At 29.6% G+C, this 13932-nt stretch overlaps 1 protein-coding gene across 1 annotated transcript; it reads right to left on the reverse strand.

Moving 5' to 3' along the window:
- Window positions 1–11631: 11631 nt before the first annotated feature.
- LOC129611107 (antichymotrypsin-2-like) lies at window positions 11632–13317 on the reverse strand. The gene is made up of 2 exons (XM_055524061.1): window positions 12321–13317; window positions 11632–12248 (listed from the first exon to the last, which is right to left on the reverse strand). The coding sequence occupies exons 1-2, from the start codon at window positions 13254–13256 to the stop codon at window positions 11973–11975; spliced, it is 1212 nt and encodes a 403-aa protein (XP_055380036.1). The 5' UTR covers window positions 13257–13317; the 3' UTR covers window positions 11632–11972.
- Between the last annotated feature and the right edge of the window lie 615 nt (window positions 13318–13932).

Here is a 13932-nt window from a genome sequence, read left to right on the forward strand (position 1 = left end):
AACGTCATTATTTATCTGAGTAAGGTTATTTAGTCTTTTTGTCATAATGTTATTTATAACGACTTGCTTGTTATTATTTTCAAGCATATTGTTCATTGTTTCCTTTATTGTTATTAGGTCCTCGTGATCTGGGCTTCCAGCGATCCATTTCCAGGCGCTGCCCAGGAAGTCTAAAGATCTTTTGTTCTGTCGTGGTTTAAGGTTGTCGATTAAATTTTTTATTTGGTCAATTTCGTAGGAAATATAAGGGTGTAAGTAGTGTTGTCTGTCAACGTTTGTATTGTAAACGTACTCTATTTCGGTTAGTATTTTTTCGTAACTGTCCAGTTCTATGAGATGTATTATTTTGTACGTGCCTGTCTGTATTTTAGCCTTTCCCGTGATGATAGGTACTAATAACGAGTTAGTGAAGTCTAGGAGCTAAATATCCGAGAAGACAGATTGAAAGGTGTACCTGAAATGGATATCGTTAATTAAGTTACTACAGTTCCGAATATTTGTTTTATATATAGTTTTCCCGGATGCAGTAGTTACTGTAGTGTTATGATTCTCCTGAACGGTTTCTTTAACGTATCTAGCGCTAAGTTTCGAACCTATTCTTTTATTATGTTTTACGTAGATAATTTCACTAGGTTGATAGTGCTTAGGTTGTTTCTTATTTGTGTTATGGTATTTTAGGTCTTTAGATTGTTTGTCTCTAAGTTTGTTAATTGTGTTGCGTCGGACTTCTTCGTACTGTTGTGGATTAAGGCATGGGGTACGTCCAACGAAAAGTTCAATAAGTTTCTTTTGGGTTTGTGTCGAATGTATGGTATACTTGTATTCGTTCACTGCTCTTTCGAGCAATTCTTCGAATGTTCGTCTCGGTCCTTCTGCCTTAAGGCATCTCATAATTTCTGACAAGGTCGAGTGAAATCGCTCGTCTTGACCGTTGACCTCGCTTTTACAGGACGGCGTTTTGTAGATTTTTATGAGTAACTCGTCTTCTAACATAGAAGCAATGGATGCAGAGTTTAGCGATTTTTCGTTGTCAATGACAACTATCTCGGGGACGCAGAAATAAAAAAGTATGTCTTGTAAGGGTCGTTTAATGTGTTCTATCGCACGTGATTGAATTATTTTTGCCTGGGCAAATTTTGTAAACTTGTCGATTGCAGTAAGAATCAAATGTTTTTCTGTCGAAAAAATATCGATGTGTATGATATGACCGGGATAATTTGGGATAGGAGTAGGGAAAAGTTCTTGCTTGTTCGGGTGGCGTTCGTATTTATTTTCTTTACAGATGGAACAACGTTTTATCATATCTTTGATTTTCGCTGACATTCTGGGGAAAAAATATTTGCGAATAATTTGTAACCGATTTTCAGAAGCATTTCGATGTGCTCTGCTATGAACTCTGAAGATCGTTTCAGTTTGTTCCTTTTCAATCTCTATGTCTTCTACTAAAGTGGAGCTAAATCGAACCTTATAGCTTCGAAAATGCTGGATAGATGTTTTGTATTTTACCCATTATTTCTTCGGGGGCAAGTATTCCGTTAACTGCTTGAGGGCTTTAGCATCTCTTAAGGATTCTTATAAGTTCTCTATCGTTATAAGACGGTTTTATGAGGATATGTCTTTTATATTGAGAGGAGAAAAGTGGTTTGAACTGGTAGGAATCTTCACTTCCGATTTTAAAAATTAGTTGATTTTTGAAAACGTTTTTAGGTGTTTCGACGGAAGGGATCAGGTTATGGGGGGAGCTATGAGCACTATGTTCTGTGGGTGTAAGGGAGTTTAATTCTGTTTTGGTCGGTAATCTCGAAAGTGAGTCAGCTACGACATTGGACTTTCCGGGCTTATACTTAAGCTCGTAGTTGTATTCTTCCAATGTTGCCTTCCAGCGCTTCATTTTCCTATTGGTGTTTTTGCTACTAAGCGCGTAAGTTAAAGGCTGGTGATCGGTGTAGATTTTTACACATCTTGAACCGTATAAGAAGTTTCTTAGCGAGTTGAGAGCCCAAATAATGGCTAACATCTCCTTTTCGGTCGTCGCGTAATTTTCTTCCGTTTTATTGAGCGTACGAGATATAAAAGTGATGCGCCTATTATTTTGCATCAGTATGGCTCCTATCAGTATGGTTTTTGTCAAGATAAATACGTAAATTTTTTGAGGCGTTTTTGGGCACGCGTCCCTCCTCCCCACGTAAAAGGGATGTCAGGGGTTTTGCGAGTTTGGCGTAGTCCATAATAAATCGTCTATAATAGCCTGACATACCTAAAAAGGATCTCAGATCTTTGAGAGTTTTAGGCGGAGGCAGATTTGTAATTGCTTCAATTTTTTTCGGGTTAGGACGTAATCCCTCAGTTCCAACTATGAAACCCAAGAATTCGACTTCTAGCTGCAGAAACTCACACTTGTCCAATTGGACCTTCATATTTGCGGTTTCCAAAGTTTTGAACACAAGTTTCAAGTTGTCCAGATGCTCTTCCAGAGTCCTACCAAAGATTATTATGTCGTCGATGTAGACATAACAACGCCTCCCGATGTGTTCCCTTAGGATATCATCGAGCGCTCTTTGGAAGATCGATGGGGCGTTCTTTAGTCCAAAGGGTAAGCGAACGAACTCGAATTTCCCATTGTTGATAGAGAAAGCTGTTTTTTCTATGTCAAAGGATTTGAGTGGGATTTGGTGGAAACCACTCTTCAGGTCGATAGTTGTGAAGTATTTGTTTTTTCCTAGGTTTGAGAGAACCTCGCTAATTTCGGGTATAGGATATTTGTCAGGTACTGTGATAGAATTGAGTTTTCGATAGTCTATCACCATTCTGTACTTTTTCTTACCGAAGCGTCGTCCTTCTTCGAGGAACGATCCAAACCGGCGAATTGTAAGGGGATTTTGATGGTCTTATGATTCCCTCATCAAGTAATTCCTGTACCTGTCTCTCAACTTCCTCCCCCAAGGCCATGGGATATGGGTAGGCTCTTGAGTAGACGGGTGTGTCAGAGGTTGTTCTAATTTCTCCTTTGACCGTGGTGGTAAAGGTCAATCTTTTGTCAGGGTCCGAAAAAAGATTTAGGCATTCGTATATTATCTTGTCTTATTTGTTTTTCTCGCTTTCGTCTAAGTGAGAAGTCCTGATATTGATATTGTTGACAGTGGAATATTTTTGTCTGATTTTATTGTCATGTAGCCTTTGTTAGTATGTATGACGGCCTTGAGTTCCCTCAGACTGTCATTTCCTACGATACCGTTAAAAGTCGTTAAGCTGGGAAGTATGTAGAATTTTAATTTGCCAGTTCCGCCACCGAAATTATTGATGTAGGAATGGTGGGAAATTTGGACGCTTCCTCCTACAGAGTTCGCGAGGAACGGTTTTTCATTGGGAATTGGGTTGCGGACATGTTTAGTTTGGATGTAATTTTTGTTGGATCCGGTGTCTATTAGGAATTTAAGAGTCTCTCCGTTGCCAATTTTATATTCGAAATAAGGCAGCGAAGAGCGTTTCAGTCTAAAAAATATATATCGTCTAATTGTTGTGTCTCATCTTGGTCATAATTCTCATTTACGTATGACGTACTAGGTTGAGAATCTAGATTGTGACTATTTAAGTTGGGATTGTTAATTTGTTCTATGTCTTCATTTATGATTGAATCATTATGCTGACTCAGTTCTTCGTGTATCATCGGTTCGGTGTTATAGATTCTTTGTGTTTTGTGAGGATTATGGGTCTGTTGGGAATTGTGAAATGGCCTTTTGAATGTGTTTCTTTGGGCCGCTGGGATATTGGAGTAATTAACCTGTCTGGTATGGATGCTTGGGTCCACCTCCATCGGTGTGGACCTAGGCACCGGCTTTGGGCCAAAGTTTTGAAAGTTGGGCGCTGGGTTTCTGTATTGGTAAAACGGTTTTGGATTAGGGATACTAAAAGGTTGTCTGTTCACAGGATTCTGTGGACGGGGGTTATTTAGTAGTTGTGGGTAAAATGGTCTTTGTTGTGTATTATTATTAAAATATCTTTTTGGATGCGGTTGGTGGGAATGGGGTTGATGAGCTGACCTACGAGGCGTTTGTCGGTTGTTATTGGCATACTATGTTCTAAAGTCCACATTTTGAAGCTTTAGGCACAGGTGCAAAGCCTGTGGAAGATCGGCAGGTTCTCTGATACTAAGAAGCATTGGAGATCTCCACGAAGTCCTCTAACAAAAGTGTCTAGGGCCTTTTCGCGATAGGCTTTAGTCATGTTGTAAAGGGAATCGTCTGACATTTCCATACACGCTAATTTGTTAAGTATTAGGGATAAATGTTTGTATACGGTCTGGTAGAATTCAGGGACCGTTTGGTTCCCTTGTATGAGGGTTGTCATTTGGTACTCTAGCGTACCTATGTCCCGTTTATCGGCGTAATGAAGTGCTAAACACTTTGAAATTTTAGCCCAATTGAGGGGTGTGTTGTATGATTCTAAAATGATGTCGGCTTGTCCAATAATCTTATTCCTTATTGTGCTCAAAATATCGTAGTATTTGGGCGAACCCCGTATTGGTTCATAAAGTGTCAAGATTCTATCAACTCCTTTCTTCCAGGAGCTGAAATCTCCAGGGTTACCCGAAAATTCTCTTAATGTTTTAACTATGTCTGGATTTCCAATTCACGAAAATTAAAGCTTTTGTTATTTTCCATTATTATTGGTTGGTCACCCTCCTCATAGGAGTCAGGTGCAGGATTCACTATTCCTTGTATTATTTGTCGGCAGTCTTGTGATTTAAAATAGTTTGAAATTAACTCCGTAATTTGGTCTGCTAGGTTATTTGAGTTATTTGTGCTTCCAGCGTTTCCGTTTAGGACAGCTGGTCGAATTATGTCGTCTGGCATTTTGTTTTAAAAATTAAATATTTTTTTAAGGAAACAAAGCTTGGTAATGCAAAGGTAAATTTTAAATTTTTCTTAATTTCCGTTTAATTAAAAGGTTATGTAAATATATTTGTTTAAAAACTAGTTTGGTCTTTCTCAACTATTCTTGTTTACAAGATTATTTGTAGTTTGTTTATAGAAAAGTTTTTTTCATAACGATAATTATATTATAAATATTTTATAAAAATTTTATTTTATAAAAAGATTTTGTTTAATAAATTTTATTGTTAAAAACAATTTTTATATAATGAAAAATATTTTATTTAATAAACTTTATTGCTTTTTCTTTTTTTCCTCGTTTTTATTTTTTTTTTTATTTTAATTAATTAATTTAATTTTAATTAATGAAAAAGATTTTGTTTAATAATTTTTATTTCTTTTTTTTTTTTAAATTTATATATTCAAAAAGATTTTATTTAGTAACACTTTTTCGCTTATATTGGAATATCTTATTTTAAAAATTCTGATTTAATTATTATAAAAATTTTTCGGAACTAAATTTTCTAAAAGAAATTTTTTTTTTTGAAAACTAAATTTTATTTGAGCCTATTTGTTGAATTTTTATTAACTCCTTCGTTTTTATTGATGAGAAAAAAAAATTTTATTTTTTATAAAAATTTTTATATTTGTAAATTTCTTTTTATATTTCTTTTATTTATTTTTTTCTCTAAAACTTCTTTTTAATTTTTTTTTCTTATAACTAGGAAATTAAAATTTGGTTACTTACAATAACAATATAGTGTAATTGGTTAATCGTGTGGGTGACATCAAGTTGGTGTTTACCTCGGCTGCGAAGGCGGCTGAACTTGTTACAAATCAATGTTGTATAAGAACTCTGTTTCCTCTCCAGTGTTGGAGCTACTTCGGGACCTCGTTCCTTCGACGCCTATCTGCCTCAGTTTTAAACCTTGTGAAAAGTTGCTTTTTCTTGTCCTTACTTAGTCTCACCTTTTTATTTATGATTTGTTAATATTTTTCCCTTTTTTTTTATTATTATTTTTTATGATTAGATTTACTTTTCTTTTTGTTTTTATTTTAGTTTTACGTAGGTTTAGTTTTGTTTAATTGTGTAATTATATTAATTTTATTTTTGTTTATATTACTTTAGAATTTTATTTTAATTTACGTAGGTTTAACTTTTATAAAGTTCTGGTCACTACGATTTTATTTTTATAGAAAAATTTTATTATATTTTTATCATAATTTAAATTACTGTTTTATTATTTTTATTTATTAATTTCTTAATTTATAGTTTCTGTTTTCAGGAACTTTTTTTAAAATTCACTTTTCACACTTGAGCCCCTTTTGTTGGGCGCCAATTAAAATTATTACTGTGTTATTTTATAAAAAAAACACAAATTTAATTTTAATTCTAATTTATGTTTATTTTTTCTGTATTTAAATTACACTATACAACAGAATAATAAGATGTTATGCTAACTGTTATTACTTTACGATTAACTGACGATTAACTGACGATTAACAATGTTTAAATCTTAGGTACTAATATTTATAACGTAAATATGCTAAATAAGCATATTTGCCTATTGCAACATTCTTGTGAACATTATTGTGGGAAAATATTTTGGAATGTTTTGTTTGTTACGCGTGATCACGTGGCAGTGCAACGTGAGTTATGGAATGTTTGCATTTTTGGTGTTATCTTGTATTTAAAAATTTTATTAAACAATCCTTAATTTTCGAATCAGTTAACAATAAGAATTCATTTTCATTTTTGAGAATAAGATCTGCAAGACATAGTATTAATTCTTAATAATTTCAGGTTAGTTTAATAAAAATAGTAGCAGAATTACTATAATGTTCGTTTATTAATGTTTGTATATTGACATAATTGTAATATAAGAATTATTACAGAAAGCGGCAATAATTAAAATATAGCAGATAAAAAAATCAAAAATGACGTGAAATTATGAATGCGAAATAGATTTCTGATTAATGATGAGTATATAATTTAAAAACTTACTAAAAATATTTTTTAAAATTGCGCAAATATTAAAATTCATGGACAAAACGATATCGCATGTAAACTGTAATTTTCCGTATCTGCAAACAAAACAATTTTAAAAAAAAATTACCATTATTATCTAACCTAAATCATAAAGGATTCCTTGAAACAATAATTTTTATCATGAGTAATTAAACTTTTTTCTTTTAATTCTGATTTTAACTGTTTTAACATATGATTTATAATTGGAATCATTGCCAAAATACAATTCCCTAAAAGTTTTTATAATTTATCTTAAGGAACGAAATCATAAAACAATGATTAATTGAAATTTAATTGAATTTTCATTTAATTGAAATTGAAAAACTAAGCAGTCACACTCAAATAACTACACAGGTTATCATTCATAATTAAAATGTTTATTCTAATTAAATTTCAAAGTTAAGAGTAAGAAAGTTAAAATGCCCATACGCGCTCTGCATATATAACGTAGTGAAAACTATGGATTTGTGTTTTAAAAAATATTAGCAAAGTAAATACTTTATTTTCTAAAAAGTTCTTTATTTAGTCAACACTTTAACTTTATTTCAAATTTATCATTAACGTACATTTTTCAAAGTTCTAGACAATCAGTTATACAAATTTTATTTTTTATTTGAACATTGTTTTATTGTTTTATTTTATTTTTAAGTATGTTTTGTTATTTTTATGGAGTATTTTTGCAATTTTCTTGATAAAAAAAAATATAGGATCCATATTATAGGATATGATACATATAATCATATATAATCCATATTATAGGATCTATACATAAGTCATTACACTTCATGTGTTTGTATGGTTATTACAAACATAGGAAAATATCATGGAACATAGAATTTCTAACATTTTATTGTTAAATTTCTTTGAATTAAACTAATGCTCTTGAAAACCTTTTAAAGTTCGATACAACAAACTCTTTCATAAATTCTTCTTGGACTTTTATAATTATTTTTTAATTGTTTTATTTAAATTCTAGTTTTGATGTTTCCTATTTCCATTTTCTTCTTTCAAATTATTTGTATCAAAAATTTTTCTCTCTTTTTTAAACAGGTGAATCAATATAGAAATAGTACTAAATCTACTTTATCGCATTTAAATATATTTATAATCATTTACATAATCATATACAAGTGTATATAATATGTAGTACTTATAAATATCCAAGCCATTTGGCTAACATCTCAGTTTTGATTTTAATGTTATTTCGACCGAATATTCAATATAAATTTTTTAGACCACAAAAAATTCATATAAAAAATTTTATGTTATTAGAATTGTTACAAGAATAACGGTAAATATTCTAGTATTTATATCCGTACGAACGTATGTTCGAAGATTATAGTAAATTTACCTTACCGTTTGTAACGCTAAAAAATAATGGTCTGAGACAAAAACTCAAGTGTATGTTTTTGATCAGCGTCGAATTCTAAGTCGACTTAGCTTTATCTCTCAACTCAAAAACTAATTGAGCAAAGTTCACCAAATTTTCACAAATGGTTTATTATAGTAAATGCCAGAAGCATATTTATATTGGATATGATCGGGATACTGGTTCGGGTAGCTGCCATACAACTTCAAAATTTATTTGCTATATCTTGGAAACTATAAAAATTATGGTATTAAAATTCGGCGTAAGTAAATACATAAGTAGGGCCGAAGTGTTTGATAAAACTCGTTGAAAATTCTTGACTCCTTCTGGTAGCTGTCATACAAAGTTATTTGGCTATATCCTAGAAACTATAAAAGCTGTGATATTGAAATTTCACACAAGCGAATATATTAGTAGGACCAATGTATGTGATAAAATTCGTTGACATTACTTGGATCTTTCTGATAGCAGCCATACAACTTTAATAGTAGTTTGGCCATTTCTTAGAAAATATTGAAAACACAGTACTGGAATTTTGCATAAATTAGTATGGTAATACGACACCTTAAAGTCATAGTCTGTCACATAGTGAGCTATGACATATTTATTCGCACATAGGATAAGAAATTCGTACGGGTATCACAGAGTTGACGCGGTTAACTCTATTTTTTCACGTTTTTAGCTATTGTCTTCAATATTCTGAATTTCTATATAAAATTAAGTGTACTATATTGTTTGTTTCTTCATTTGTGGTTTCTTTAGTCATAAAAAAACTAGAAATTTACTTACACAATTTATAATTTACAAACAAATTATTTCCTGTTAATTTTGGTCTTTAGAAAAGTTGTTCATAATTCTTCTAAGAATAGAAATCTTATTTATACACACAAAATCAGAAACTAAAGAAAATTTTATAAAAACCAATCAAAATTTTTTATTAAGTTTTTATGGAAAAATTATTTAAACAATGGAAAACGAAAAAATTAATTTTATTTACTCACCATTTTCTCTGCAAATTCTTGATTCATTGTTATATGACGGAGCTTATGATGAACAGCTAAAGAAATTTTTCAAGTATTTAGCATGTTTTCTGATAATCAAACAGTTAATGGTGATTATTACGAAAACCTTTTAAAAAAATTCGACAGAAATAAAAAATTAGCAAATAAAATTTACATTTCGAATGACGTTACAATTAATCCAAACTTTCAACACTTGATAAAAGAAAAGTATGCTTCTGAGCATACTTTTATTAAGGATACAAATTATTAAGGAGGATTCACTAGATTTCGGAAATTTTTAAATGTTATTAATTAATGCCATTTGTTTTAAAGGAAAATAGCAAATACCATTTAAAAAGAATAACACTAGCAAGGGTATATTTTTTAGAAAAGATGTCGAAAATTATGTTAAAATTGATATGATGATAGTAAGAGGAAATTTTTATCATGGTTTTTATGACGATTTAATATAATGTTAAAATTAATTTTCAAAATTATGAAGCGAAATTGAATAATGACCAAAATAAGGAAGAAAATGAAAATGATGATATTTTTAATGAAAAATCAAAATTATTTATTATAGATCGTGGAATTTATTATAGATCATCCATTTTTATATTTCATTATGAATGGAAAACATGAAATATATTTTATGGAACATGATTTAACATAAATGTAATTGGTGTGGCGGTAATCATATTAATTACTTTCAATATTTGTAAGAAACTATAATTCATATTAAATTTTCTTAATTTATCTCTAATTTAAAATTTTGTTTATTAAAACGTAAACAAGACGTTTCTGGAATTGTTTTCCTCAAAAATATAAAAGTATACAAAAGAATTAGTATAAATATAATTAATATTATAAGTTACAGAACACTTGTTTACTTATATATTTTTAACACATGTACACATAAATATATTACACAGCATTTTTATAATAAATTCTTCAATTTTATTAAAAAAATTTTAACCACAAATAAATACATACATATTTAAGTCTCAGAATGTACATAAATAACATTTCATTTATTTAAATGAAGATTTTCATTTTTCTTTTTTTCTTTTTGCCTTTATAATTGCGGACTACAACCAAAAGTGCGACGCAGAATAGATCTGGCGAACCGCTGCAACTTTGGTTTGTGAAACCAACTGAGTTCAAAATTCCTATCCAGAAGCACTAAGCTGCAACAGTATAAAACGCTTTACGGTTTTGCTTTATGGGTCGGAAGCTTGGGCATTGTCTAGGACAAGTAAGCAGTGCCTTGGTGTTTTTGAGCGGAAGATTTTTCGTCGCTTATTTGGTCCTGTAAATGAGCGGGGGTCTGGAGGTTGAGATATAACGCCAAACTCTACGAGCTGTACCAGGACATGGATGTAGTCAGTAAAATCAAAATCAAGAGGCTGGCCCACATTACATGAGGGAATATGAGGGAAACATGAGGGAATATGAACGTCGAGGCAGGCCGAACCTTGGTTGGAGAGATGAAACAACGGCGGATTTAGAAAAATTGGGTATCTTCGATTGCAGGAGAGCTGCCCAGAATCGCGGTGGATGGAAGAAAATGTTGAGTCAGGCTCAGGATCTTCATGGTCTGTAAAGCCTAATAAGTAAGTAAATAAGTCAAATCATCTCATCTCGACGATCACCTAACTTGTCAAAAAAATGAAATTTTATATCTACTTGCACTTAGATAAAATGTGTTACTTTTAAGCATTGTTCGGGCATCAATTTCTCAAAGGTGAAATATAAAGCTGAATTGAGTCAATTTGTTGTTAACAATTGTACGTTCAAAATCTCAAGAATAAAAATTGGAAGCAAAAGGCCAAGAGATCCACCCATTTTTAAGCATTTTTAAAGATTTATATGAAAATTTAAATTCATTATTAATTAATATACTGTTATAAACTAATTATTGTTTATGCATAATTCTTATAAATTCTTTTGACGGGTTAATATGATAAAGATACAGTAAATGTAATGGTAACAATTTTAAAAAAAACGCTGTAAAGCCGGCACTTCATCTAGAAAAAATTCAAATTTCGACCTTTCTTTTCTCGAAAATAACAATGAATGCACCATAAACTAATTTAAAAATGCTCATGACTTTTCATTCAAAAAGCATTCTTTTTTAACAGCCAATCTATTTGATAAATTTTCAAACACTCTTCATAATAATAAGTATTAAAATATAAATTATCATTTATTTCGAACTTTTGAATTAAAATATATTTTATTTTTCTTGTTTCTTTTTTCTCTTTACCGCAATAATAAAGAAATTTTATAAGAATTTTGCCGTTGAATTAAAAGAAAATTTAAAATAATTTTTGACTGAATTTCAATATATAATAAATTTAATTAAAGCCGTGTTTAAGAAAAGTATGAATCGAATTTTAAAATATATTTATGAATTCTTTCAAAATCTATTTCTTTTTTTTTCATATTTTATTAATTTTTAACTTTTTTTTAATTTTTTAATTTTTAGAAATTTAAAATTTATTATGAATTTAAAGTCTTCATAAATATACTTCAAACATAGTCAAAACACGCAGATATGTTCCACAATTAAACAATTGCAATACTGATTTTAAATTAATTCTAAACTAAATTTAATTTTTATTACAGCACATAAATTTTAAAAATAATATTGTATCTAATTTTTTATTAATATAAAGAATTTTCAAATGTCTCATCGAAAATTATTTATATACACCAGTATATCGACCCATAAAATATATTTCCCCTTTACTTCCCTTTAGTAAATAAATGAATGATTGATTAGCTACAAACGATCTCATATTTCCATTAGCTATTCTATATTCTAACTCATATCCAGTTGCAGCTGCCGCTTCAGCACCATTTTCATGAATGTCAATATATGCTTTGTGAACAGCTTTTGATATTGAAAGAGGTTCGTTCATTTTAAGAAATTTGCTAAAATCAGCTTCATTACTAAACAAATTCGTCATTCCCAACTAAAAGGAAAAGAAAAAATTAAATTAATGAAAAATTAAAAAAAAATAAAGACCTTTTCTAAATTAAATTACCCTTGAAAGGATAAGTTTTAGATCAATATCAGTTTTACCTAAAAATTTAGGTATTTGAACTTGACCTTCAACTTTTCTAATTTGTGCATCCTCTATTATGTTATTCAATCCAGACTTTGTAAAAAGATTTTCAATGTGATCAATATTTAAGTTAAGTTTTGATGGTATTATAATTTGAAAACTTATATCTGTTTCAATAAAACCAATTTCCGCTACAATATAATTTTTTTCTTGATTAGTGCCCAATTTATAAGAACGTTTAAAACCATACATAGTATCAACTTCAATTATTTTCGTTGATGTTGAGTAAAATTTGTCTTTTTGCGTAAGCATTGGTAAAAATTTCTCTTTCCATTCTGCTTGAAAAGATATCGCATTTATAAGAAGCATAATAGTTTGAGGATCTAATGCATCTGGACTTAACAATTGACGAATTTTACCGTTAGTATTACGACGTACGAAACGATTTATACGTTTTGTTGCACTTTTAATATCGCTGAATTGAATATTTTTTATGGTACTATTAAATTTTCTTTTAGCGTCATTTGAAAATCCTCTTGCAATTTCTAATTCTTCTGCTATAAAAATTCCATTTGCAATTTTTAAACTATCATCATATTGATATTTTTTTAAAATATTTTGAAATAAGTTACCGATATCCTTTGCACTTAACTTAAAATTAAAACAATCTTGTAATAGTTTAGATGTGGTTTCATTTGCACCCAGATATAAAAGACCACCAGTAATTTGTATAGAAAAAGGTGAAAATACAAAACTGTTACCTTCTATACTAGCTATCTCACGATACAATTTTAATGCAAATACACTATTGTTGTCAATAAATTCATTTATATTACTTTTCTGAGAGTTAACATATTTATTAAAAAATACAACTAATATCACTATCGTAAAGAAATAAACGTTTATTTTAAACATTTTGGTAACAAATTTTTAAAATAATATCTAAATTCAAGGAATATTAATTTAAATGTTTATATTTTTTTTAAGTATGTATAAGCTTGTATTTTTCTTTCCCTAACTTAAGTAGTATATGGTTCGGAATACAATACTAAATGCTTTTATTATAAAATATTGGCTTATTTTATTTTACATTTTTGCAAAAAGAGGGGAGAAACTTTTATATGCAAGATATATATATATATGAACATATATGTATGTCATACAAATATTTTGTATTGTTTGTAGTACAAATAATATGTATACATCTACTATATTTTAACATGCGTCACCGTAATTTACTTGTATGTACTCGAAATAGGATTACATATTTTTATGTTTAATTTTGAATAATACTTTAATATATATTAATTTTAAAAGCTTCTTACATGAAATGAAGTTAACGGAATTTTTATATAAGAATTTATGTTTTTTCATACATTCGCTTATTACTGTAAAATGAAATAATCGGTCAACATTATAGGAATTAAACATTATATTAATATTACGGGGAAATAAAATACATAAATTGGTGTAATTTTTATTCATAGAAATCTATGCAATAATTTCTGGAAACAAATATTTTTAACAAAAAAAATACTTGCAAGAAGAAAATTTTGAGTAGCGAGAGCAATAACAAAATTAGCAATAATAA

Source organism: Condylostylus longicornis, unplaced genomic scaffold, assembly GCF_029603195.1.
Source record: "Condylostylus longicornis isolate FDR11 unplaced genomic scaffold, ASM2960319v2 ptg000048l, whole genome shotgun sequence".
Lineage (NCBI taxonomy): Eukaryota > Metazoa > Arthropoda > Insecta > Diptera > Dolichopodidae > Condylostylus > Condylostylus longicornis.

Bases quoted from the DNA above. Each gene is read 5' to 3' on its own strand.
- LOC129611107 (XM_055524061.1), bottom strand. From the start codon at position 13,256: ATGTTTAAAATAAACGTTTATTTCTTTACGATAGTGATATTAGTTGTA. The intron at 12,249-12,320 runs GTAATTTAATTT...TTTTCCTTTTAG, and splicing joins TAAAACTTATCCTTTCAAGG to TTGGGAATGACGAATTTGTT.